Source organism: Halichondria panicea, chromosome 12 (genome assembly GCF_963675165.1).
Source record: "Halichondria panicea chromosome 12, odHalPani1.1, whole genome shotgun sequence".
Lineage (NCBI taxonomy): Eukaryota > Metazoa > Porifera > Demospongiae > Suberitida > Halichondriidae > Halichondria > Halichondria panicea.
The window spans coordinates 4,247,652-4,273,011 of NC_087388.1; the positions used below are offsets into that span (position 1 = coordinate 4,247,652).

At 43.3% G+C, this 25,360-nt stretch overlaps 5 protein-coding genes and 1 long non-coding RNA gene across 21 annotated transcripts; 3 read left to right on the forward strand and 3 right to left on the reverse strand.

The window, feature by feature from the left end:
* Positions 1-25,360, forward strand: LOC135345180 (uncharacterized). Of its 10 annotated transcripts, none has more exons than XR_010397647.1 (11): positions 1-62; positions 166-1,491; positions 1,813-1,918; positions 2,320-2,473; positions 2,868-3,298; positions 3,683-3,766; positions 6,317-6,398; positions 6,605-7,059; positions 7,276-7,368; positions 7,799-7,963; positions 8,439-8,683. XR_010397647.1 is itself a non-coding variant. In XM_064542544.1 (5 exons), exons 1-5 carry the CDS (start codon positions 3,143-3,145, stop codon positions 25,249-25,251), a joined length of 513 nt encoding a protein of 170 aa, XP_064398614.1. In that variant the 5' UTR covers positions 3,081-3,142; the 3' UTR covers positions 25,252-25,360. The 10 variants fall into 10 exon arrangements, 1 of the variants encoding a protein (XP_064398614.1); XR_010397649.1 differs by having other exon boundaries at positions 7,802-7,963; XR_010397648.1 differs by having other exon boundaries at positions 6,605-7,039.
* On the reverse strand, positions 7,133-8,554 carry LOC135345177 (uncharacterized). 3 transcript variants are annotated; one of them, XM_064542540.1, is made up of 6 exons: positions 8,421-8,554; positions 8,295-8,374; positions 7,757-8,240; positions 7,621-7,689; positions 7,405-7,555; positions 7,136-7,356 (listed from the first exon to the last, which is right to left on the reverse strand). In XM_064542540.1, exons 2-6 carry the CDS (start codon positions 8,357-8,359, stop codon positions 7,157-7,159), a joined length of 969 nt encoding a protein of 322 aa, XP_064398610.1. In that variant the 5' UTR covers positions 8,360-8,374; positions 8,421-8,554; the 3' UTR covers positions 7,136-7,156. The 3 variants fall into 3 exon arrangements, with proteins under 3 accessions (XP_064398609.1, XP_064398610.1, XP_064398611.1); XM_064542541.1 differs by lacking the exon at positions 8,295-8,374 and having other exon boundaries at positions 7,138-7,356; positions 8,421-8,543; XM_064542539.1 differs by lacking the exon at positions 8,421-8,554 and having other exon boundaries at positions 7,133-7,356; positions 7,757-8,374.
* On the reverse strand, positions 8,561-9,811 carry LOC135345176 (uncharacterized). Of its 2 annotated transcripts, none has more exons than XM_064542537.1 (2): positions 8,840-9,807; positions 8,561-8,791 (listed from the first exon to the last, which is right to left on the reverse strand). In XM_064542537.1, exons 1-2 carry the CDS (start codon positions 9,734-9,736, stop codon positions 8,561-8,563), a joined length of 1,128 nt encoding a protein of 375 aa, XP_064398607.1. In that variant the 5' UTR covers positions 9,737-9,807. The 2 variants fall into 2 exon arrangements, with proteins under 2 accessions (XP_064398607.1, XP_064398608.1); XM_064542538.1 differs by having other exon boundaries at positions 8,654-8,781; positions 8,840-9,811.
* On the forward strand, positions 10,358-20,798 carry LOC135345175 (piggyBac transposable element-derived protein 3-like). Of its 2 annotated transcripts, XR_010397645.1 has the most exons (3): positions 10,358-10,950; positions 13,478-16,316; positions 18,844-20,798. XR_010397645.1 is itself a non-coding variant. In XM_064542536.1 (2 exons), exons 1-2 carry the CDS (start codon positions 16,178-16,180, stop codon positions 19,992-19,994), a joined length of 1,290 nt encoding a protein of 429 aa, XP_064398606.1. In that variant the 5' UTR covers positions 15,728-16,177; the 3' UTR covers positions 19,995-20,798. The 2 variants fall into 2 exon arrangements, 1 of the variants encoding a protein (XP_064398606.1); XM_064542536.1 differs by lacking the exon at positions 10,358-10,950 and having other exon boundaries at positions 15,728-16,316.
* Positions 21,560-23,429, forward strand: LOC135345179 (uncharacterized). The gene is made up of 2 exons (XM_064542542.1): positions 21,560-21,785; positions 21,830-23,429. Exons 1-2 carry the CDS (start codon positions 21,628-21,630, stop codon positions 22,752-22,754), a joined length of 1,083 nt encoding a protein of 360 aa, XP_064398612.1. The 5' UTR covers positions 21,560-21,627; the 3' UTR covers positions 22,755-23,429.
* On the reverse strand, positions 23,037-24,878 carry LOC135345182 (uncharacterized). Of its 3 annotated transcripts, XR_010397657.1 has the most exons (5): positions 24,680-24,877; positions 24,088-24,144; positions 23,673-23,892; positions 23,530-23,621; positions 23,037-23,454 (listed from the first exon to the last, which is right to left on the reverse strand). It is a non-coding gene; the product is annotated as an uncharacterized LOC135345182 (long non-coding RNA). The 3 variants fall into 3 exon arrangements; XR_010397656.1 differs by having other exon boundaries at positions 23,673-24,144; positions 24,680-24,878; XR_010397655.1 differs by lacking the exon at positions 24,680-24,877 and having other exon boundaries at positions 23,673-24,571.

Genomic DNA, 25,360 nt, shown 5'->3' on the forward strand with positions numbered 1-25,360 from the left:
GATACAAGGAGCTACCCCAATGTGGCAAACACAGAAAAAATCACTAAGTGAACATCAGGATAGTAAGTTGCTAAGTAACGTTTCATATTTTATGGGTGTAACTTATATCTCCTGCATGTTCTCGTATTCATATTCATAACCATAATTTAATTCATGTATGTATAGGGGGACATCAAGAATTGTGCCGAAAATGTTCGTTAGGAGTAACCATTTTTCTCCTGGCATCTGTTGCAGTGGGTTGCATCATTTTTTCAGTGTTGCTGGCATTTCAGCATGAGATCTCTTCTGGTCCACAGCTTAGTCATCGTGGTGATACGGTTTTTCTCCAGAGTATAAGTCGATTCTATCATTCTTCCATTACCACCTCCACATGTGACCAAAGAGGTGACTCTCCTCACATTGATAGAATCTTTATCGTTCCTGAAAATAATCTCACCATGCACCACACAAATCACTCTTTAAACTCTGCTCAGATCGATCAACAATTCTCATCCGCTGTAAGTGGTCTCATAGACAACTTGTATCTGCTAGAAGGAAGTGATCTTAGCTACAAAATATGCGTAGGAAGTATAGACAGTGGTAGTCTACAAGGTGATCTATTCGTGTTCACCAATGACTTCAATTTCATTGAATACAAAGAATCTCCCGAACTTGGTGAACAATTATCGATTATTTCAAAAAGTTTCGAAATTGGAAGGGACAACAGTACCAACTGTGTTCAATTGGTATTCAAAGCACCTAAATCTTCGTACTATTTTGTGGCTACAAGGACACCTGCTTCAATATTCTACACTTTCCAATACACACTGCACATTAACTATTATGATCACAGCGACTATCAAGTAGCATGCTCCATCTATGAGGAAGAGCCTTGTGAGATTACACTACCAGGATCTATATTTTCAACTGAAAAATATGTTCTTCTTGCATATGTAAGACCGAATGTCGAGCTATCATCTTCCACAAATCATCTGTGTGTTACTGCTAACCGCTCGGACAGTGTCTACCTTATCATTGGTATGGCTACATCAATTGCAGCATTGGCACTGCTTGGAACTGTTGTGATAATTATTGTGGTGGTAGTTGGCATAAGGCGTAGGAATAGAAGAGGATACGCTATCATACAAAGCTCTCCACCGTCCTACAACTCTCACTATGGAAAATTGTATGGCTGAATACGGCACGTATATAAAACTTTTATAGAACAAATTTATTCATTGATTTTGTGTATGGATACTAGATTGAAACTGCGGCTAAGGTTTCAGTATGCCCTTGTTATACATGTTATTGTAAGTGCACGATGGCAAAGGTCAAGGTTGTGGCATAATATGGATTCTATTCCATTCCATTGGATGCAAAATGGCCTCCCCTGCTCATGAGTTAGCTGACTTTACAAGCCCGAGAGTGCTCATCACTGTCAGAGGATGGCCTGAGCAAGTGTGCCCAGTGACCAATGAGCATCTGAGCACACTCCTCACTGCATTGCAGCAGGTAGGATGCTATAGCTAGTATATCAGTAGAATATTTGACCTCATTTTTATGACCTCCCTTGTACATGTACAATTTTTATATCATAGATAGAACAGTATGCTTCTTATCCCAATTAGTTGCTTAATTGGCAATAAAAAATTGCTCGTAATTTATATGGCAAATTAACATTCCTTGTGATTCCGGCTGTATACTGTAGATTCTTTGTTTCACTTTGACCATAAATGGCCATAATTAATGATTGCTACGCCCAGTTACCATAGCAGTGGGAGTTTATATAATATTATATTTCCTGTTTACCCAATGTCGTTATTTTCCCTTAAGAGTTTGCCCAACAACGTTGTCACTCTACAAGCAAGTGTTAGCAACAGCACTAAATCTGCCACTGAGAATTACTTCTGTGTGTCTGCACCATGTCTGGCTAACACAAGTACGTTCCACCGACAAACTTCAGATTTAACTTCACCACTGTATAATAACCAATTCGACCGTATATAGCGGGTAATTTGGTAAATTTGGCAAATCAAAGTGAGGGTCGCTAAAAAAACGCCAAAAGTTTTAGCTTGCAGTATCATTATATTGCATGTGATAAATATTGACATATGCAGCATGCTCGTTAAATTAAACATTTCCAATAGTAGTTCAATTGGCTAGCTCTTTTGGGCTCGCTAAATTTACCCGCTATATAATTATGGTAATAGGCAATAGGCTATTAATTTGTGCAAACAATTGAAGGTGTTTTTATTACTATGTCAGCTCCCGAAAATACCCCAGCTATCATTAATCTTATCACAACCATCAATGTATTCATGACACTGTTATTGCAAACAGACAAGAGTGACATTGGTGTGAGGCGCCCCTCCATTGTAATGGATGTGACCGTGTGGGCCGAGGTGAACAATAGCAATAGACCACTGTTCATACAGAGCATCAAGAATGCTTGGACTACGTTCCTTAATAGCGAGTCTGAAACAATGGATTTTCTGTAAGTTGTGCAGCATGGTATGCATGACGTCCTTGAAATTAGTATAGTTATGCATGTACGTATCTGTATATATAATGGGTCAAATTGATACATGCATGTGTACGTATTAGATCTGTATACTTATATTCATGCATGGGAACAATATCAAAGCGCTGTTGCTGAGGGATTTTCCATGTTTATTGTTAGTGAATAATTAAAACCACACACGTATGCATGTGTGTATCTCAATGATATCACTAATTTAACTCTTTGTATATAATTATATATAATAATTATTATGGTAAACTGTGGACGTAACGATATAATTATTGGCCAAAAAATTAATTAACTAGCCAGTTTTGTTAAACGTGTGCAAATGTAACAAGTTGTCTCATCACCACACCCACACCCATAGCATTCAAGTACAGCAAGCTGCGATAGTTCGAGACAGTACACAAAGTCATACCAATCCAACTGTTTCCTTGCCAACCACAATGAACAGTTATATAGTTAATCGATCGAAGTCAACCGAGGTGTAATAAATAGATCTATATATAAAATTATTTATGTACATTATTTTTGCTTCCTTTTATGAAAATCAATGATTATCAGTATTGAATCTAACTTCCTGTGTTTATACAGTGATATTTTTATTGTCAGGCTTTAGACTTTGGCAATAGTTCAAGGATCATGGCTTCCAAACCACCCGGTTCACCTCCCAAACTGACGGACGGAAACCTGCTCAATAGTGGAAAGAATGAGTTGCTTATAAAGGTCAGCTACTCTGAGGAGTTTGGAACAGTGGCTGCCTGTAAACTGGACGAGTTTCTATTGGCAGTGCAAAGTGTGAGGCACCAATTAATAATTCTACTGGAGATGTCCATAGAGCATGTTCAGTTGATCAGCTGTCTCATGCTAGATGTAATTTTATGTAGAAAGCTACCTTGTACTATCACTTTCTTGTTTTCATGTAATTATAGATCTACATGTAACTCAGATTATTATAGCAAGGCCGTTTATATGACCGAATTCTTTGTTGTAAAAAGATTGAGGTAGATTGACGTTTATTGTTGACTGCTTAGTCCTTGTTCTGGGACAATTTTACAGCGGCATACCTTCTATACACGGCTTGACACATTTATAGAGCTGTTTAATGGAAAATAGCACTCACTCACCTAGATGCACAGCAATGCAGCTCTATAGTTATTGCGTATCTTTTACAACAATCAGATTCAAGAACTCTGGGATGTTCGTTGCACTGTGGGGTCTCGGATTCTGGAAAAGCCACAGTCAGAGGGTACAGACAGTGTGCAGGTGAGTTGTGACTAATTGAATTTACAAAACTGTGCATAAAGTTGTAATTTTTGTATGGGAAAACAGAAAAAACGAGTGTTGCAAGCGTGCGCTTGCTAATGCATCTCGCCATGTTTTTGCTTTCGCTCAAAAGTATTAGAGTGTTATAGAAGATTTGCAATGTGATTTGACGAAATAAGTGTTAGCAATGGAATGAACGGATCAATAACGGTACTCGCCTCCAACTTTTAATTGCTTCCGGAAGCGGGGGCGTATCCTCATTGCATGCTCTATTAACCGTAGTAGCTAATTGATCTTAGACCTTGATAAAATTGTTTTTTAATATCATAAAACACTGTATTTTATTAGGGTGTACATGGTATAGGCGACCTATAGGAGTGACTTGCGGGTGTTTGGATTGGCTGACACATCAACAAACCCTGCCACTGCATGGCGTTGTCCAGCTCTTGCCTATATGAATCCAGGCACATTGATACATTCTGACTGTCGGGCTGCTTACAATAGCCCGAGTGTAGCATTGTTTGTAATAATAATAATAATAATATTTGCTTCCCATGGCACAGTCAACTACAGCATTGAGTTTGTGAACAGCATCACAGGTGCAAAACATTGAGAGCTACTGGAATAGAATTAAGATCAAGCTCAAGATGAATGCGGGGGGGGGGGGGGGAGAGCGACTGTTAACTCCTCTATCGAAGCAAGCTGCCTTGGGTAATGGTTGACATCGCCACACAGTATCCGGTCTAAGCAGAATCAACCAAATCATCTATTCATCCATCCATCAAGTATTATTCACTCGATCATTGTTTTCATCCATCCAGTGTCATCACAGTATATAGCTATAGTATCACTTTCTCATCCAGTATCATAACTGCTTCAGTTGTGTTCATCCAGTTTTCTTATCATCAGTATTATCAGTTTTCTTCAGCCAGTAATTGTATCTTTCCATGCTTCGCTTCAGCCAGTATCATTTCTTCCTGGTCCTACTGTCAAACAAAATAATAAGCGCAGGTCAAAGGTCATTTAGCTACTACGGTTAGTAGAGCATGCAATGAGGCTACGCCCCCGCTTCCGGAAGCAATTAAAAGTTGGAGGCGAGTACCGTTATTGATCCTCTATGGTTACCAGACTTGTGTACATGCATCTATTGTTATCTATTCTATGGTATCATAGCGCTTTAGTGCAAGGCTAACTCATAATTATGTTGAATAGAAAGTTTGCGTGAACAGATGATGCTATGAAAGATTCTGAAGAGACTGAAACAGCCTTCAATGTGAGTCAAACTAGCCATAACTCGAGAAAGAAGCTTTAGTTTGCTAATCCACGAATCAAATCCAAGAGAACGTGGCTAGAAGCCAATAGAAACTGTTAGTTTTCGTCACATTGCAACCGTTGATCAGTTACAACTGGAACACACACACACACATGCAGTCAGCTTTACCTTTACCGTATCCCTCGTACGGCTACGCCTTGAGGCATAATTAATCTGGTACCGTATATAGAAGGTAATTTTCGTCGGATAAAAGGTTTGTGCTCTACGCAAATTTTCTCTATGAAAAGCTCTCTACACAAATTTTCTCCATGAAAAGCTTTAAGCGTGGTTTACCGGAACGCAAGTAATGCAGTGCACGTGATGAAATCACAATCAGCAAACAAATTAAGAAAATCACCACTCTGAAACTATTCTTTACCCGACAAACGCCACATAATAATTATAATGATGTCAACTCAAAATTGAAGCATTCCGGCACTCGCAATTAATGTTTCTAGCAGTATAATCTAGTACAGTAGCTAGCAAATAATTGTTTCAATAGTGTACGTCTCTTAGAGATTTTCATAGAAACTTACTATGTTAAATTGATGGTGACCAGCATTAATTCGAGCACTGCGTCATAATTATGACCATTACATTCAGTCTATGGAAACTACAGTAGACTCTCATTAATCCGATCACCCTTGGGACAGTGCAGCTTGGCTGGGCTGGAATAGCATTTCAGAAAATAGCCGCGGCTAAAAAACGACCTTACCTCGAACCTAATGACTAATTTTGCGGTTTTGTCTCGAGGATAATGAATCATTATGCTCTCTATTCCAATTTTATCTGCTAAACCACACCTAAAAAATGTCATCCGGTCTAATAAACGTACAAATTACATTAAAAACCTTGGGGAAGCCGGTACTGGCCAGTATACAGAATAGCGAGTGGCTGCATTTCAGGGTGAGTTTTGTGCTGTAAACATCTAGCTAGCAATCTGTGCCAAGCCAAATGACTGGGTGAGGTGGCCATACTTCAGAGAGCCAGGATAGCGAGAGTCTGCTGTACTACTGCGTATGTATAGTGCGAAATTTTCGAGGCACTTAGATTTCGTGGAAGTATACTTCTTCTTTGGCGGTATGTCAATGCACCGCCGTTGGCTATATTCGTGGAACAAGTTTCGTGAAGGATTGCTTACCCTTGAAAACAGTAAATTTCTGCCTATAAAATTATATTATGATATCAACTCAGCAGCAAGTGAATGATGTTCATGTGATCTTATTAATTTGTTGCAGGCTGAGAGCAGTACTGGTACTGCAGTGGCCAACGACCTTGAGGTAACCAGGTACTACTGCAAGACTGCACTCTCTTATAATGGTATGGACCTCATTCAAGTTTTTTAGTTTCGTTGTAAACACTTTCTCGTTACAGTGACAGTTATTTATCGAAATGCATTGCCAGCAATGACTGGACACCAATTAAAATATGTCAGTAAATCAGTTAGTAATTTTCTGTATATTACGGTATGATTTTATATGTGTTCTTATGAGACCAAAGGCTATGCTTCCCTTTTTCCCTTGTAGGGAGCTACTTTCAGTTGATTTGCCGATACAAAGAAGAAGAAATACACCTTAGCTAACCTTGGAATCCCACAAGAAGCTAGCCAGCCAGCTTGTATAAGTTCCCTAACTGCTTTTGTTGATCAATGTTTCAGCGCTTGTCTCGTGTATTGTATTGTAAAATTTGATTATTTTGTATTTTTGTGTTTGATTTGCGGCATTCTTACACATATATTTTCATTTTTGCCGATTGCCAGCAAAAATATACGGCCTACTCTGCTGCTTAAAGCGGCTGCTGCTCGATATAAAGTGGACTAAGCGGTTCCAAAATGTGTCCAGTTTTGTCAAAAAATCCACAATTATCAATGACGTATCGCATTATCTACACATACCCAAGAGCTGCGTAGAGCCACTAATTTGGGGAATTCCCCATTAATCGCAATGTACCAGCAATGTAAAGTGAGTGTATATGGCTGCAAGTAAGTATAGGCTAGCAGTCATTTACTTGAAGATAGTAAATGTGTACAATCTATCAGGATATATAGTATACTATATTATTATGTTGGGTAGAATTAATCATGATTCAGAGTCAAGTCGTGGCTGTTTGTTCATGTCTACTAAATCTAATGGAGTTTTTCGTATGTACTTTCGTTTCTTTCGCTTAAATTGTGATGTCTCGTCTATTCTCGCTTCAGCTTTCAGAACCTCCCCCACTGGGTCATGCAGATTACTGGAGAAGTAGTGTCTCTTGGCGTCATCATTATTTTTCTCCACCCCTAGAGAAAAAGGTGATTAAAATGTTATCTCTTTACACTCGAACTCACCTTGTCCACTAAACATCTTGACATTTCCGTATTTTGAAATAAAGTAAGGGAAGTGAAAGACCAGTGTGTGCATATAGGGCGTAATATTCTTTTCCTGAAACCCTTGACACTTGTGCTTCAAGCTCAAGAAAAGCCTTATCCAGTCTTTCGCCTATCATGATAGATTATAGTAAATTAGATACAATGGTTCTCCCTACTAGTAAACTAACACTATACCTTTTGCTCAACCACTTCACTGGGAGGTGGAGTCCAGCTAGAAACCATCTTATACAAAGAGAGAAATTCCTATAGAGCCAGACCATATAAATAATTATGTTTGTAAAATGCGAAGGGAAATTTAATTAGTACTCACTGTCCAAAGTTGGGCCATTTTAGCTTGAATTTCTTCCTTCAGTAGGTCAGCAAACCTCACTGGGAGACGTTCCAGAAACTTCTTGGTGTCGTTCCCCTGCAGTGATGTCCATTCGTAATGTCCAGAAGCTTTGCCATCTGGACCCCTTGCTTCCCATACCCTGAACGTGATACCACAGTCTTTAACGATCGTCTGTAGTGTTTGTAGGTGAGTGAGTATATGTGCGTTTCCTTGTCTGTCTTGTTTAGCAGATGCCACTATCTCTAGAATGAGATTTCTTGTTAAAACGTCAGCTATACGTAGGAGTAGGTGTAGCTCATCGGGTATTATATGGTCTGGCTCTATGTTCAGTAGTGGTGTTGTAATTGATCCTAGTCGTACACTTGCTGGTTTACTGCTGGGAAGTGCGCCTTTTGCTTGTAGGGAACTCAATGTTCTTGCATTTGTTACGGTGTAGTCAGCCCTATCCTTTGACATATCCCACCTATAGCGGCAAATGGGGAAGCTAGGTTTAAGCATATAATAATTATAGATATACCTTTCATCCTTCTTGATGGTACACCAGACACAAGCGTACATAGAGGTTGCTTTGTTGAGGCCCATACTCAGTAAAAGAAACTAATAATGCAATTTTTATAGTCAGTAATTAACTATACATTCTCACCTTGTAATCACTACCCAGGAAAAACTCAAGGCGGTACTCTGTTTCATCAACAGTGAGTAGTGGGTGTGAAATGATGTCGTTCAACTCCTTCAATACCTCAGATAGTCCTGAACTAATTGTTTCATACGACTCTTCGGCTTTTAGGCCAGCAAAAGTATGATTGCCTGTATGAATGTCAATATAAAAATATTTTCACCACTTTCTCGTTTAATATTTTTATTGTTAAGCTTACCCATGCCTGATAAAACATTGTCTTGAATTTCTGGAAATGCAAATGAGAGAAGTATGATATTGGATGATCTTGTGAATCTGGCTCCGTCACCACTGAGTTTTACTTTTACTGGTTGGGTGATAGCTTTCCCTGAATGAACCTAAAATAATAATCCATAATAATAATGTATAATTTCTTCTTTACTTACGATCTTAGCTAGCTCTTCCTGGATTGCAGCTTTCGGTGGTCTATAAGCACCAGGATAAGGACCTTCGAGATGTCGGATGTCGAGAGAGTTGTTAATTGAGAGGCGAGCATCCTTGATTCGGTACAGTGGTGGTAAATCAGATGCGACGCTCAATTCATGATAAGCTTCGTCACTCACAGCAAACCTGTCAAGTACATAAAGAGCTTGCTGTACCCTCGCAGAATCGTTTGGTGAAAGAGCTGGCGTTTGATGTTGTGGCTTGTGAGATGGGCTAGATAAAAAATTGAATTTGATGGGAGATCCTGTCTGTTTGCGTAGCTCTAAAGATTCTGGCTGAAGACCGAATGATTCACAAAACCAAAGCGCTTGCTCTGCAGAGCTCTTACAGTGTGCTAGCTTTCGTTTTACCTGTCGTGGTGATACCTCGTGAACTTTTTTGCCTTTGTTGATGTGTGCTGTGGTAGGTCTACTTGTTTCGGGGATTGTTGTTGGCTGTGGAGATTCAGTGGATAGTTGCTGCTCAATTTCAGAATACGATTCTGCTTCTCCATCAAGCACGAAGAGGTTGTATTCTCCAGCAAGTACGGCATACCTCCTTCTTCCTTTTAGCCCCCGTATCCTTCTTGCTACCTTGCTAGCTTGTTCTGCAAGCCTTTTCTCCAGACGATCGCTTTGTGCTAGTTTAACTATTGTTACCATGCTATTAACTAAGCTAATGAATGTCTCTTCTGCCTTCTTGTTCATGTACCAATGATGCAGCAACTCGATAGGAATAGAGAGAGAGAAGTTTGGCTGTACTTGTGGTTCTGTGTGGCTGAAGTCAGAGTACTTCTTTGCTGAATTTGAGATGGTGATGGACAGGCTCTCTGCTCTTCTGGACTGCTTGTTTACTGCCATAGCTAGGAGGCCCGGGATAATGGAACAAAAGGTCCCTTGAGCTGTTATGTAACAAAATTAATTAGCCATGTCAATATGAGTGGGCGGGTGAATAGGCTGCGGTGTTATCTCTTTCCTTGGCAATCTGTTGTAGAAATTACAACAATGGGTAAGGAATCGTTATGATGAATTAGATGAAGTTGTATGTGAGCTCCTCCCTGACAAACAAACTGTAGTCTAGGTAACCGCCTTATCAGTCAAGTAGGCTAAAAATCTGTGTCCTTTGATGTAAGCTTTGATGTCTCTTTGTGCATATGTAGTTATAAAAAAAAAAAAAAAAAAAAAAGAAACCTTTGACTAGCTAGGAAGAGTAGCAGCAGTAGGCAGCAGTAGTAGTAGCAGTGCAAGCAGGACTAGACTAGATTAAAAAGTTGGTGGAAAGAATAACTGACCGTTTGGACGTCACCTGGCTGCCAGACTTTCATCTGGACTCTTCCCCCTGAGTAGCTGGCCTTTCTCTAAGCCACAAAACTGAGCAAGAAGCTGAAGAAGCAGCTAGACAGAGACATGTACCTAGCCTTGAGAATTGGGAGGCGTGGCTCAACTAGTTAGCCCAGCCCAGAGGAATTGTTACCGTGGGTACTGAACAACCGTAGAAGTAGGGCTACCCCTGGCTTTACTGAATTAACTAGCTGTGTCTGCTGTCTAGTTGGACCAGATTTAGCTAGATAATGGGGTAGAGAATAGTTGAGCGGTGCTGTGTGTAGCTTGAACTGTACTGGCTGGCAAGAATCTAGTAAGCACCCTATGCACTGATAACTCGTCAGAATGGAGGGTATGTTCTAGGGATCTGGACAGCTGTACATCCAAAGGAGCCAGGGAGTGCCAATCATCTTCTCCCAGTCTCTGACACGCTAAACAAAAGGAGCTAGAACTGGGAGTCCCAGCTAGAATTGCTAGCCGGATCTAGACTAATAGAATGACTTGGAGGCGTGGTGAGGCCGGATCCACACTAATTGATCGACCTAAAGACGCTCCTGTTCCAGATTTCACGAATGGCAAGGAAAGGGTTATTTTTCAAAACTTTTGAATCCAAATGGAGCTGATTGGACTCCTTGACACTGTCAGCGAGCTTGAGCACACTGTCAGAGAGCTTGAGGAGGACCAGGAAGTCTGTTATGACCATGACGAGCCCAGTGATGACGATTTTGAGACAGATCTGGAGAGTGATTCAGGTTTGTGTCATTGCACCATTAAATAGTGGTTGGGGAGGCAGCATTGTGATGCCCTAACGATATGTGGCCTCTTTTTGGCGGAGGCGTCATGTGCATGCCTTTTGTGGCTCCTCCTACATTGTGTGAGCCTCTTTTTGGCGTCGCCTTGACTGCAGTACTGTACTGTACCCTAACCCCCAGTTGTTAATGATATTCATAGCACCACACGCGTGCATTACGCCCACATATTGATATTCATGGTTGTTGTGGTTTGTTGGGCTCCTCCCACGAGCCTTTGATGTGGACGAGCCTTTTCCTCTGCTGTACTGTACCTATGTGCCCTAACCCCCCCCCCCCAGTAGTTAATGATATTCATAGCACCACTAGCGTGTGGTACGCCCACGTAATGACATTCATGGTTGTTGTGGTTTGTTAGGCTCCTCCCACGAGCCTTTGATGTGGACGAGCCTTTTCCTCTGCTGTACTGTACCTATGTGCCCTAACCCCCCCCCCAGTAGTTAATGATATTCATAGCACCACTAGCGTGTGGTACGCCCACGTAATGACATTCATGGTTGTTGTGGTTTGTTGGGCTCCTCCCACGAGCCTTTGATGGGGACGAGCCTTTTCCTCTGCTGTACTGTACCTATGTGCCCTAACCCCCCCCCCCCCAGTAGTTAATGATATTCATAGCACCACTAGCGTGTGGTACGCCCACGTAATGACATTCATGGTTGTTGTGGTTTGTTGGGCTCCTCCCACGAGCCTTTGATGGGGACGAGCCTTTTCCTCTGCTGTACTGTACCTATGTGCCCTAACCCCCTCCCCCCAGTAGTTAATGATATTCATAGCACCACTAGCGTGCGGTACGCCCACGTAATGACATTCATGGTTGTTGTGGTTTGTTGGGCTCCTCCCACGAGCCTTTGATGGGGACGAGCCTTTTCCTCTGCTGTACTGTACCTATGTGCCCTAACCCCCCCCCCCCAGTAGTTAATGATATTCATAGCACCACTAGCGTGTGGTACGCCCACGTAATGACATTCATGGTTGTTGTGGTTTGTTGGGCTCCTCCCACGAGCCTTTGATGGGGACGAGCCTTTTCCTCTGCTGTACTGTACCTATGTGCCCTAACCCCCTCCCCCCCAGTAGTTAATGATATTCATAGCACCACTAGCGTGCGGTACGCCCACGTAATGACATTCATGGTTGTTGTGGTTTGTTGGGCTCCTCCCACGAGCCTTTGATGGGGACGAGCCTTTTCCTCTGCTGTACTGTACCTATGTGCCCTAACCCCCCCCAGTAGTTAATGATATTCATAGCACCACTAGCGTGCGGTACGCCCACGTAATGACATTCATGGTTGTTGTGGTTTGTTGGGCTCCTCCCACGAGCCTTTGATGTGGACGAGCCTTTTCCTCTGCTGTACTGTACCTATGTGCCCTAACCCCCCCCCCCCCCCCCAGTAGTTAATGATATTCATAGCACCACTAGCGTGTGGTACGCCCACATAATGACATTCATGGTTGTTGTGGTTTGTTGGGCTCCTCCCACGAGCCTTTGATGGGGACGAGCCTTTTCCTCTGCTGTACTGTACCTATGTGCCCTAACCCCCCCCCCCCCCCCAGTAGTTAATGATATTCATAGCACCACTAGCGTGTGGTACGCCCACATAATGACATTCATGGTTGTTGTGGTTTGTTGGGCTCCTCCCACGAGCCTTTGATGGGGACGAGCCTTTTCCTCTGCTGTACTGTACCTATGTGCCCTAACCCCCCCCCCCCCCCAGTAGTTAATGATATTCATAGCACCACTAGCGTGTGGTACGCCCACGTAATGACATTCATGGTTGTTGTGGTTTGTTGGGCTCCTCCCACGAGCCTTTGATGTGGACGAGCCTTTTCCTCTGCTGTACTGTACCTATGTGCCCTAACCCCCCCCCCAGTAGTTAATGATATTCATAGCACCACTAGCGTGCGGTACGCCCACATAATGACATTCATGGTTGTTGTGGTTTGTTGGGCTCCTCCCACGAGCCTTTGATGTGGACGAGCCTTTTCCTCTGCTGTACTGTACCTATGTGCCCTAAACCCCCCCCCCCCAGTAGTTAATGATATTCATAGCACCACTAGCGTGCGGTACGCCCACATAATGACATTCATGGTTGTTGTGGTTTGTTGGGATCCTCCCACGAGCCTTTGATGGGGACGAGCCTTTTCCTCTGCTGTACTGTACCTATGCGCCCTAACCCCCCCCCCCCCCAGTAGTTAATGATATTCATAGCACCACTAGCGTGTGGTACGCCCACTAATGACATTCATGGTTGTTGTGGTTTGTTGGGCTCCTCCCACGAGCCTTTGATGTGGACGAGCCTTTTCCTCTGCTGTACTGTACCTATGCGCCCTAACCCCCCCCAGTAGTTAATGATATTCATAGCAACACTAGCGTGTGGTACGCCCACATAATGACATTCATAGCCTGTCCCCCACCTGCACTGGCGAGCACTCTTGTGGTACTCTAATGATATTCATGCTTTGTTTCCGTGCAGATGCTGCAGTGGAGGATGATGACGAAATGGTCGATGGCATGGCTCCGACTCCCAAACGGAGGAAGCTGGCGAGGGACAATGGACTCCAAAAAGCTAAGTCCACAGGAAGATACCCCGTCTTTGGCGGTGTGGTCGGTCCTGTCGATCAACTTGATCCGTCTGTAACTCCATGCCTAGATTTTGTTAAGTTACTTTGGCCCGATAGTTTGTGTGAGTACATAGCCGAACAGACCAACCTGTACGCTAGGCAGTGTGGTGCTAAGGGTTGGTCAGCTACAAACAGTGCCGAATTGTGGGTGTTTTTGGGGATTGTACTAGAGATGGGCATTCATAGGCTCCCTGAAATTACGGACTACTGGTCCAAGGATCCCCTTTTAGGTGTACAATGTGTGAGCAATGTAATGTCGCTCAAAAGGTTCCAAAGTTTATGGCGGTATCTGCACTGTGAGGACAATACGTCCATCACTGATGCACGTAAGGTAACTAGCAAGCTAAAAACTGTTTTAGAGACTCTTAAAGCCAACTACTTCATGAGGTATAATCCCAGTCAGGAGCTTTCCGTTGATGAGATGATGATAAAGTACAAGGGTCGTAAAAGCGGGAAAATTCATATGCCCAAGAAGCCTGTTAAACTGGGGTTCAAGGTATGGTGCTGCTCATGTTCATGCTGTGGGTATCTCTGTGTGTTTGATGTATACAGTGGTAAGCTCACCGATTCCTCTGGGAAAAAGATAGCTGTGAAAGGGCTTGTGAAAAATGTAGTCCATCGTTTACTCACTCCTTTTTATGGTCATCAGCATGTTGTGTACATGGACAACTTTTACACGTCCGGTCCATTGATAGAAGAGTTGGCTAAGCAAAATGTGTTTACTGTCGGCACAATTTTGAAGAATGCTGCTGGTTTCCCAGCAAGTCTTAAGGATGTGGTACTCGACAAAGGTGACTATACGTCCATGACTGTTGGTGATATTTCTTACTCTATGTTTAACGACCGTAGAGTTGTGTCCTTTGCAACAAATGTGTTCCCTGACCATATGCCCCACACTGTAATGCGAATGCACAAAGACGGTACCCTACGCTCTCAGAGTGTCCCCCCTGTCTCCCTGCATATAACATGTACATGGGAGGAGTTGACAATACAGGGCGTATGAGGAAAACCTATGGGTACGATAGAAAGTGTCGGCGGTATTGGTTCAGGATTTTCTTTCAATTCCTTGACGTTAGTGTGAATAATGCATACATTCTATACAGGCACAACTGTGTCAGGGTGGGTTCAAAGGCCATGCCTTTGAAAGGGTTTCGATTGGAACTAATTCATAGTCTATTGGGTGTGCCACGTACTCGTAGCAGTGCCTCAGGTCTGGCCAGTCTAAATATCGTTTTCCCCCCATCACAGGGCGCACGTGTGAGTGCAAATAGTGTCGGAGTGTCTCGTGGGCGCTGTCAAGTGTGTGTTCGGGAGAAGATCCCTAGCAGAGAGCAGCAACACACTGCAATGGCATGTCCCCACTGTCGCATAAGAATATGCAAAGGACACTCTGTTATCGGACACACATGTGCTAGCTAATGTGCTGTGTGACTGATTTTTGTTAGATGGTACTCTCCTGGTCTAAATTGGCCTTGGAGAGGGGAGGAAAGGGGTATTATTTCAATGATTAATAAAATTGTGATAAAGAATTCAGTTGTATATGATAGGCCCTAACCCACTCTGTTGTAAATTCTGTTGTAATTATCTCTTTCCTTGGCAATCTGTTGTAGAAATTACAACAATGGGTAAGGAATCGTTATGATGAATTAGATGAAGTTGTATGTGAGCTCCTCCCTGACAAACAAACTGTAGTCTAGGTAACCGCCTTATCAGTCAAGTAGGCTAAAAATCTGTGTCCTTTGATGTAAGCTTTGATGTCTCTTTGTGCATATGTAGTTATAAAAAAAAAAAAAAAAAAAAAAGAAACCTTTGACTAGCTAGGAAGAGTAGCAGCAGTAGGCAGCAGTAGTAGTAGCAGTGCAAGCAGGACTAGACTAGATTAAAAAGTTGGTGGAAAGAATAACTGACCGTTTGGACGTCACCTGGCTGCCAGACTTTCATCTGGACTCTTCCCCCTGAGTAGCTGGCCTTTCTCTAAGCCACAAAACTGAGCAAGAAGCTGAAGAAGCAGCTAGACAGAGACATGTACCTAGCCTTGAGAATTGGGAGGCGTGGCTCAACTAGTTAGCCCAGCCCAGAGGAATTGTTACCGTGGGTACTGAACAACCGTAGAAGTAGGGCTACCCCTGGCTTTACTGAATTAACTAGCTGTGTCTGCTGTCTAGTTGGACCAGATTTAGCTAGATAATGGGGTAGAGAATAGTTGAGCGGTGCTGTGTGTAGCTTGAACTGTACTGGCTGGCAAGAATCTAGTAAGCACCCTATGCACTGATAACTCGTCAGAATGGAGGGTATGTTCTAGGGATCTGGACAGCTGTACATCCAAAGGAGCCAGGGAGTGCCAATCATCTTCTCCCAGTCTCTGACACGCTAAACAAAAGGAGCTAGAACTGGGAGTCCCAGCTAGAATTGCTAGCCGGATCTAGACTAATAGAATGACTTGGAGGCGTGGTGAGGCCGGATCCACACTAATTGATCGACCTAAAGACGCTCCTGTTCCAGATTTCACGAATGGCAAGGAAAGGGTTATTTTTCAAAACTTTTGAATCCAAATGGAGCTGATTGGACTCCTTGACACTGTCAGCGAGCTTGAGCACACTGTCAGAGAGCTTGAGGAGGACCAGGAAGTCTGTTATGACCATGACGAGCCCAGTGATGACGATTTTGAGACAGATCTGGAGAGTGATTCAGGTTTGTGTCATTGCACCATTAAATAGTGGTTGGGGAGGCAGCATTGTGATGCCCTAACGATATGTGGCCTCTTTTTGGCGGAGGCGTCATGTGCATGCCTTTTGTGGCTCCTCCTACATTGTGTGAGCCTCTTTTTGGCGTCGCCTTGACTGCAGTACTGTACTGTACCCTAACCCCCAGTTGTTAATGATATTCATAGCACCACACGCGTGCATTACGCCCACATATTGATATTCATGGTTGTTGTGGTTTGTTGGGCTCCTCCCACGAGCCTTTGATGTGGACGAGCCTTTTCCTCTGCTGTACTGTACCTATGTGCCCTAACCCCCCCCCCCCAGTAGTTAATGATATTCATAGCACCACTAGCGTGTGGTACGCCCACGTAATGACATTCATGGTTGTTGTGGTTTGTTAGGCTCCTCCCACGAGCCTTTGATGTGGACGAGCCTTTTCCTCTGCTGTACTGTACCTATGTGCCCTAACCCCCCCCCCAGTAGTTAATGATATTCATAGCACCACTAGCGTGTGGTACGCCCACGTAATGACATTCATGGTTGTTGTGGTTTGTTGGGCTCCTCCCACGAGCCTTTGATGGGGACGAGCCTTTTCCTCTGCTGTACTGTACCTATGTGCCCTAACCCCCCCCCCCCCAGTAGTTAATGATATTCATAGCACCACTAGCGTGTGGTACGCCCACGTAATGACATTCATGGTTGTTGTGGTTTGTTGGGCTCCTCCCACGAGCCTTTGATGGGGACGAGCCTTTTCCTCTGCTGTACTGTACCTATGTGCCCTAACCCCCTCCCCCCAGTAGTTAATGATATTCATAGCACCACTAGCGTGCGGTACGCCCACGTAATGACATTCATGGTTGTTGTGGTTTGTTGGGCTCCTCCCACGAGCCTTTGATGGGGACGAGCCTTTTCCTCTGCTGTACTGTACCTATGTGCCCTAACCCCCCCCCCCCAGTAGTTAATGATATTCATAGCACCACTAGCGTGTGGTACGCCCACGTAATGACATTCATGGTTGTTGTGGTTTGTTGGGCTCCTCCCACGAGCCTTTGATGGGGACGAGCCTTTTCCTCTGCTGTACTGTACCTATGTGCCCTAACCCCCTCCCCCCCAGTAGTTAATGATATTCATAGCACCACTAGCGTGCGGTACGCCCACGTAATGACATTCATGGTTGTTGTGGTTTGTTGGGCTCCTCCCACGAGCCTTTGATGGGGACGAGCCTTTTCCTCTGCTGTACTGTACCTATGTGCCCTAACCCCCCCCAGTAGTTAATGATATTCATAGCACCACTAGCGTGCGGTACGCCCACGTAATGACATTCATGGTTGTTGTGGTTTGTTGGGCTCCTCCCACGAGCCTTTGATGTGGACGAGCCTTTTCCTCTGCTGTACTGTACCTATGTGCCCTAACCCCCCCCCCCCCCCCCAGTAGTTAATGATATTCATAGCACCACTAGCGTGTGGTACGCCCACATAATGACATTCATGGTTGTTGTGGTTTGTTGGGCTCCTCCCACGAGCCTTTGATGGGGACGAGCCTTTTCCTCTGCTGTACTGTACCTATGTGCCCTAACCCCCCCCCCCCCCCCAGTAGTTAATGATATTCATAGCACCACTAGCGTGTGGTACGCCCACATAATGACATTCATGGTTGTTGTGGTTTGTTGGGCTCCTCCCACGAGCCTTTGATGGGGACGAGCCTTTTCCTCTGCTGTACTGTACCTATGTGCCCTAACCCCCCCCCCCCCCCAGTAGTTAATGATATTCATAGCACCACTAGCGTGTGGTACGCCCACGTAATGACATTCATGGTTGTTGTGGTTTGTTGGGCTCCTCCCACGAGCCTTTGATGTGGACGAGCCTTTTCCTCTGCTGTACTGTACCTATGTGCCCTAACCCCCCCCCCAGTAGTTAATGATATTCATAGCACCACTAGCGTGCGGTACGCCCACATAATGACATTCATGGTTGTTGTGGTTTGTTGGGCTCCTCCCACGAGCCTTTGATGTGGACGAGCCTTTTCCTCTGCTGTACTGTACCTATGTGCCCTAAACCCCCCCCCCCCAGTAGTTAATGATATTCATAGCACCACTAGCGTGCGGTACGCCCACATAATGACATTCATGGTTGTTGTGGTTTGTTGGGATCCTCCCACGAGCCTTTGATGGGGACGAGCCTTTTCCTCTGCTGTACTGTACCTATGCGCCCTAACCCCCCCCCCCCCCAGTAGTTAATGATATTCATAGCACCACTAGCGTGTGGTACGCCCACTAATGACATTCATGGTTGTTGTGGTTTGTTGGGCTCCTCCCACGAGCCTTTGATGTGGACGAGCCTTTTCCTCTGCTGTACTGTACCTATGCGCCCTAACCCCCCCCAGTAGTTAATGATATTCATAGCAACACTAGCGTGTGGTACGCCCACATAATGACATTCATAGCCTGTCCCCCACCTGCACTGGCGAGCACTCTTGTGGTACTCTAATGATATTCATGCTTTGTTTCCGTGCAGATGCTGCAGTGGAGGATGATGACGAAATGGTCGATGGCATGGCTCCGACTCCCAAACGGAGGAAGCTGGCGAGGGACAATGGACTCCAAAAAGCTAAGTCCACAGGAAGATACCCCGTCTTTGGCGGTGTGGTCGGTCCTGTCGATCAACTTGATCCGTCTGTAACTCCATGCCTAGATTTTGTTAAGTTACTTTGGCCCGATAGTTTGTGTGAGTACATAGCCGAACAGACCAACCTGTACGCTAGGCAGTGTGGTGCTAAGGGTTGGTCAGCTACAAACAGTGCCGAATTGTGGGTGTTTTTGGGGATTGTACTAGAGATGGGCATTCATAGGCTCCCTGAAATTACGGACTACTGGTCCAAGGATCCCCTTTTAGGTGTACAATGTGTGAGCAATGTAATGTCGCTCAAAAGGTTCCAAAGTTTATGGCGGTATCTGCACTGTGAGGACAATACGTCCATCACTGATGCACGTAAGGTAACTAGCAAGCTAAAAACTGTTTTAGAGACTCTTAAAGCCAACTACTTCATGAGGTATAATCCCAGTCAGGAGCTTTCCGTTGATGAGATGATGATAAAGTACAAGGGTCGTAAAAGCGGGAAAATTCATATGCCCAAGAAGCCTGTTAAACTGGGGTTCAAGGTATGGTGCTGCTCATGTTCATGCTGTGGGTATCTCTGTGTGTTTGATGTATACAGTGGTAAGCTCACCGATTCCTCTGGGAAAAAGATAGCTGTGAAAGGGCTTGTGAAAAATGTAGTCCATCGTTTACTCACTCCTTTTTATGGTCATCAGCATGTTGTGTACATGGACAACTTTTACACGTCCGGTCCATTGATAGAAGAGTTGGCTAAGCAAAATGTGTTTACTGTCGGCACAATTTTGAAGAATGCTGCTGGTTTCCCAGCAAGTCTTAAGGATGTGGTACTCGACAAAGGTGACTATACGTCCATGACTGTTGGTGATATTTCTTACTCTATGTTTAACGACCGTAGAGTTGTGTCCTTTGCAACAAATGTGTTCCCTGACCATATGCCCCACACTGTAATGCGAATGCACAAAGACGGTACCCTACGCTCTCAGAGTGTCCCCCCTGTCTCCCTGCATATAACATGTACATGGGAGGAGTTGACAATACAGGGCGTATGAGGAAAACCTATGGGTACGATAGAAAGTGTCGGCGGTATTGGTTCAGGATTTTCTTTCAATTCCTTGACGTTAGTGTGAATAATGCATACATTCTATACAGGCACAACTGTGTCAGGGTGGGTTCAAAGGCCATGCCTTTGAAAGGGTTTCGATTGGAACTAATTCATAGTCTATTGGGTGTGCCACGTACTCGTAGCAGTGCCTCAGGTCTGGCCAGTCTAAATATCGTTTTCCCCCCATCACAGGGCGCACGTGTGAGTGCAAATAGTGTCGGAGTGTCTCGTGGGCGCTGTCAAGTGTGTGTTCGGGAGAAGATCCCTAGCAGAGAGCAGCAACACACTGCAATGGCATGTCCCCACTGTCGCATAAGAATATGCAAAGGACACTCTGTTATCGGACACACATGTGCTAGCTAATGTGCTGTGTGACTGATTTTTGTTAGATGGTACTCTCCTGGTCTAAATTGGCCTTGGAGAGGGGAGGAAAGGGGTATTATTTCAATGATTAATAAAATTGTGATAAAGAATTCAGTTGTATATGAGAGGCCCTAACCCACTCTGTTGTAAATTCTGTTGTAATTATCTCTTTCCTTGGCAATCTGTTGTAGAAATTACAACAATGGGTAAGGAATCGTTATGATGAATTAGATGAAGTTGTATGTGAGCTCCTCCCTGACAAACAAACTGTAGTCTAGGTAACCGCCTTATCAGTCAAGTAGGCTAAAAATCTGTGTCCTTTGATGTAAGCTTTGATGTCTCTTTGTGCATATGTAGTTATAAAAAAAAAAAAAAAAAAAAAAGAAACCTTTGACTAGCTAGGAAGAGTAGCAGCAGTAGGCAGCAGTAGTAGTAGCAGTGCAAGCAGGACTAGACTAGATTAAAAAGTTGGTGGAAAGAATAACTGACCGTTTGGACGTCACCTGGCTGCCAGACTTTCATCTGGACTCTTCCCCCTGAGTAGCTGGCCTTTCTCTAAGCCACAAAACTGAGCAAGAAGCTGAAGAAGCAGCTAGACAGAGACATGTACCTAGCCTTGAGAATTGGGAGGCGTGGCTCAACTAGTTAGCCCAGCCCAGAGGAATTGTTACCGTGGGTACTGAACAACCGTAGAAGTAGGGCTACCCCTGGCTTTACTGAATTAACTAGCTGTGTCTGCTGTCTAGTTGGACCAGATTTAGCTAGATAATGGGGTAGAGAATAGTTGAGCGGTGCTGTGTGTAGCTTGAACTGTACTGGCTGGCAAGAATCTAGTAAGCACCCTATGCACTGATAACTCGTCAGAATGGAGGGTATGTTCTAGGGATCTGGACAGCTGTACATCCAAAGGAGCCAGGGAGTGCCAATCATCTTCTCCCAGTCTCTGACACGCTAAACAAAAGGAGCTAGAACTGGGAGTCCCAGCTAGAATTGCTAGCCGGATCTAGACTAATAGAATGACTTGGAGGCGTGGTGAGGCCGGATCCACACTAATTGATCGACCTAAAGACGCTCCTGTTCCAGATTTCACGAATGGCAAGGAAAGGGTTATCACCCACTAAATTAACCACAGTACTCATTCAATAGCATGATAACACTTCTCAGATGCATTATGGCGGGTATTTTGCGACCTCTGGTTCTCTTAGACTTATTACAAAATGGCTGACCAGACATTCTCAAGATCCAAGCTCAAGAGGCTCAATCGAAAAGCTAGAGTTGACAAAATTGGCAAGCAGCTGTGTATGGAGAAGAAGAGCCTTGAATGTGCCGAGAAAAATGTTCAGAATTGGAAGAAGAAGGCAATAGATTATAAACTGTAAGTTGCTGATTAACAGCCAGTAAATAATATTGTTCATACAGGGAACTCAACGTGTATCGAGCTAAGCAATTACGGACAGGAACTCTGGGAACATCCTGCAGTCACCAACGACCACTAAAGTTACTAACAGCAGCCATGAAGACGAGTGCAATCAGTCTACCCAAGGCAACTCCAAGAATGTGTACGAATGCTGATATTATGCGAGGAGTTACTGTAGTTCCAGAGATAAGTGAGAAATGTTTAGCAGATGGGGGTGGTGATGTTCATATAGGAAATGGTCGGTTTGGAACATGCTCTCGTATGATTTTTAAAGAGTGTTTTGACGTCTGTGTCAAAACATTTACTTCCGACTCCTCAATCGAATCGATTAGGCATGAAGCCAGTATATTACTTACATTAAATTCCAGCCCTTATATACCACACTGTTTTGGTATTTGTTCCACCAGGAGAGCTTTAGTAATGTCTAATGTAAGCGTGAAGCAGCAACAAGTTTCATTATATTCTGCCTTGTATTCGACTAACGAAATTAAATTAAGCCCTAAGACATGGATGCAAATACTGATCCAAATTTGTGATGGTCTATCATACATGCACAAGCTGAGTATTCTTCACAATGATCTTAAAGTAGACAACGTAGTATTAGGGACTACTTTGTTAGAATGTATCCGGCCATGTATTGTGGATTTTGGAAAGGCATGTAAAGAAAAGCATGCTAAGAAGTACTGCCTGACCGAGGAACAGAAAGTTATTTACATAAAAGAACACACTCAAGTAGCTCCAGACCTCCGCGATGGGCTTGTTTTACAGAGCACACAGAGCGATATATACTCATTAGGTAGAATAATGAAGAAGATGAACTCCATTGTAATTAAGTCAACTGAACTTGCCCATGTAATTAAGGAATGTCTTTCTTATCATGCTCATGACCGTCCTAGCTTAGAAACCATTTCTCTTAATGTTGAATGACTATGTGACTAATTATGTCTTACATTCATTCGTTCATGTTTAAATCTGGTGCTAGCTTTAACTATGACATAGTCTATGTATAATTGTAGGCAAATCCGTGCTCTCTAATGGAAGGCTGACAAGGTTAGCTGTAAGTCGGGATGCGTGTTGACCCAGCCATTTGTTTGAGAGTCATTAAAAGCATTATGGTAGAGAATTGGCCTGAAGCAGTTAGTTATGAGTCACATAGTGCGTATTGGCTGCTCAGGTTGGGCCATGCATGCATTAACAATTAACAATTAACAATGATCAACAACGTTTTTTCACCAGATTTACACATACAATTTCAGATAGTAGTCTAGGTGACTCTAACATTTCACCATTGCTATTTCTATATGTTTTCGGTCCATACTTAATTCTAGGACATACTACAATAGGAAAATCTACTGTGCAGCCATTGCCATATCTATCATACAAAATATACCAACTACCTATAAAATATTCATCGTTAAAATCAGTTTGTTGAAGTTGGAGCTTTCCGCGGGTCATTTGGGTTCCTCGATCTTTAAATAGGTAACGAAATACATCTAGCCGGAAATCTATAGTTAAATTACAGGATTTTACAGTACCTAAATTTAAACTACATTGAATGGACAGAACAAATCTTCTTGTTGCGTCGCTTATAAGCTCGGTATGTGGTGCTTGTGGTGTATTGTATGATCTGAAAGGGGGGAAATGTGCAGATATAATTATAGTAATACACAGTGCACTGCCATGCCATACTTAATAATCTTACTGGATAGTAGAGATAGTCACATCTTCCTTAGCGACCCATGAAGACTGTTCCAATGAGTAACCAGCCCACTTTACCAAATACTCCGTTTTCCCCTAGAAATAGAATCAATCGTATAGGGCTATATATCATAAAATGTTACGTACCTTAGTTAGTCGATGATGAATTATCCTCTCAACAAGGAAGACCCCTTCTGGCAGACTGTCATCAGACTTACAGCTCAGAGTGGTTCTCACATCTCGTGCTTCCCGCATGCTAGATAAGTCCATGTCAGCCGAGCTTATATTATGGAGGTAGGAATAGTATCCTTTCTCAGGTCGTTGCCTCTTTGACGAGTCCATAACAGGTCGATCTGCATGAACAGGTCTGCTGGAAGATTAATAATTAGTGACCATAAAGATTTTATCTCTATTCATTTGACACACTTTACTACCATTGATTGCATGCTATTACTGTCATGTGAATCAGTAAATTACTATACAAAAAAGAACAGAGAAAGAATTGAGATGGGAAATTGCTGCCACTTCCACCCGTACCCGTACTACATCGACTCCGACTTACGAGAGATCAGGCACCACAGGAACTCCTTTCCTATTGGGTCGCTAGTAAAGATGGGAACTGAGGGAAAACAATTTTATTTTACAACAGCAGATGATACTGGAACACATTATTTTCCGATGGGGTCTCAGAAAAAGGCCCAGAACTATTTAAAGAAAGTTGTGAGGCTCAGCCAAACATACGATGTCCAGGTGTCAGAAGTTTTAAATCCAGACTACACGTTGCTAGGATTTAGAGCCAAAAAAACAAAAGAAGAAAGCACAAAAGAAGCGGACAACAAAGAGCCAAGAAAGAAAGTTAAATTTAATTTAGTAAAAGTGTTGTAACTAGAACAGGACTGAGAAGAATATGACTGAGAACTGACTACTATACTGTACTGTTCTATATAATTATTTACTGTGGTAGATCTCTCTAGTCACTGTTACAGGCCGGTAAAAGTAATAACAAAATACTGAGCTGGCAGTACTGCATGCTCAGTATTTTGTTATTACTTGTACCGGCCTGTAACAGTGACTAGAGAGATCTGCCACAGGATAGAATCTACCACAGAAGTCTACATGAGCTCAACCAACAGGTAAACAATAATATTACTCACCAGCACCAGTGCAGTGAACGTAGCTAGTTCAGCGAAGATCTTGCGCACGCACTACAATAGTCTATAGTAGCATTTATTTCCGCAGTAGTTAAAATGATTGAGTAATATTTGAATTTTCATATAAATAGAACAAATATTTAGACAGGATGCTAGAACAATAGTGTCCAAAATACAATGGCAATTGCTGGCAATGGAGTATTTACTCAGCCTACTATGCTTATGTAGAAATTCACGAAGGGGCAAGCTGTACTAACAAACTGTTACCCTCGGTTCTGCTGGAGTTGTTCTTCACCTACGATCCTCGGCATGCACGAGATATCATCGCTCAAAAGCTGAAAAATATATTAGGGACAACCATTTCGGGTGCCAAGTGAGTTCTGGTTCACTAATGGTATGAGCTGTGCATAATTATATTATTTAGCCAGTAATTTTCGATTGCTCAATGCCAGTAAACATAGTTAGTCTGATGTACGAGTTAATTTGTTATACTGACTGGCAACAATTAATCAAAATATTCGTTCTGCAGTGCAACACAGGTAAAGATTGTGAGCTTCCTGCTAACTAAAGACTGAGTCCGAGTCCGTCCTGCCCAGTGAGACTATATACTTTGAATTTGTTAGATCACTTTTTGTGTAGCTTTTATTTTTATACACTTGACACCAATAATTTTATTTCACTGAA

Bases quoted from the DNA above. Each gene is read 5' to 3' on its own strand.
- LOC135345176 (XM_064542537.1), bottom strand. From the start codon at position 9,736: ATGGCAGTAAACAAGCAGTCCAGAAGAGCAGAGAGCCTGTCCATCACC. The intron at 8,792-8,839 runs GTAAGTAAAGAA...TTATTATTTTAG, and splicing joins AGGAAGAGCTAGCTAAGATC to GTTCATTCAGGGAAAGCTAT.
- LOC135345177 (XM_064542539.1), bottom strand. From the start codon at position 8,359: ATGGGCCTCAACAAAGCAACCTCTATGTACGCTTGTGTCTGGTGTACC. The intron at 7,690-7,756 runs GTGAGTACTAAT...CTGGCTCTATAG, and splicing joins AAATGGCCCAACTTTGGACA to GAATTTCTCTCTTTGTATAA. The intron at 7,357-7,404 runs GTGAGTTCGAGT...CTTTTTCTCTAG, and splicing joins CAAGATGTTTAGTGGACAAG to GGGTGGAGAAAAATAATGAT.
- LOC135345179 (XM_064542542.1), top strand. From the start codon at position 21,628: ATGGCTGACCAGACATTCTCAAGATCCAAGCTCAAGAGGCTCAATCGA. The intron at 21,786-21,829 runs GTAAGTTGCTGA...TTGTTCATACAG, and splicing joins AAGGCAATAGATTATAAACT to GGAACTCAACGTGTATCGAG.
- LOC135345180 (XM_064542544.1), top strand. From the start codon at position 3,143: ATGGCTTCCAAACCACCCGGTTCACCTCCCAAACTGACGGACGGAAAC. The intron at 3,299-3,682 runs GTGAGGCACCAA...TACAACAATCAG, and splicing joins TTCTATTGGCAGTGCAAAGT to ATTCAAGAACTCTGGGATGT. The intron at 3,767-6,316 runs GTGAGTTGTGAC...AATTTGTTGCAG, and splicing joins AGGGTACAGACAGTGTGCAG to GCTGAGAGCAGTACTGGTAC.
- LOC135345175 (XM_064542536.1), top strand. From the start codon at position 16,178: ATGGAGCTGATTGGACTCCTTGACACTGTCAGCGAGCTTGAGCACACT. The intron at 16,317-18,843 runs GTTTGTGTCATT...GTTTCCGTGCAG, and splicing joins AGATCTGGAGAGTGATTCAG to ATGCTGCAGTGGAGGATGAT.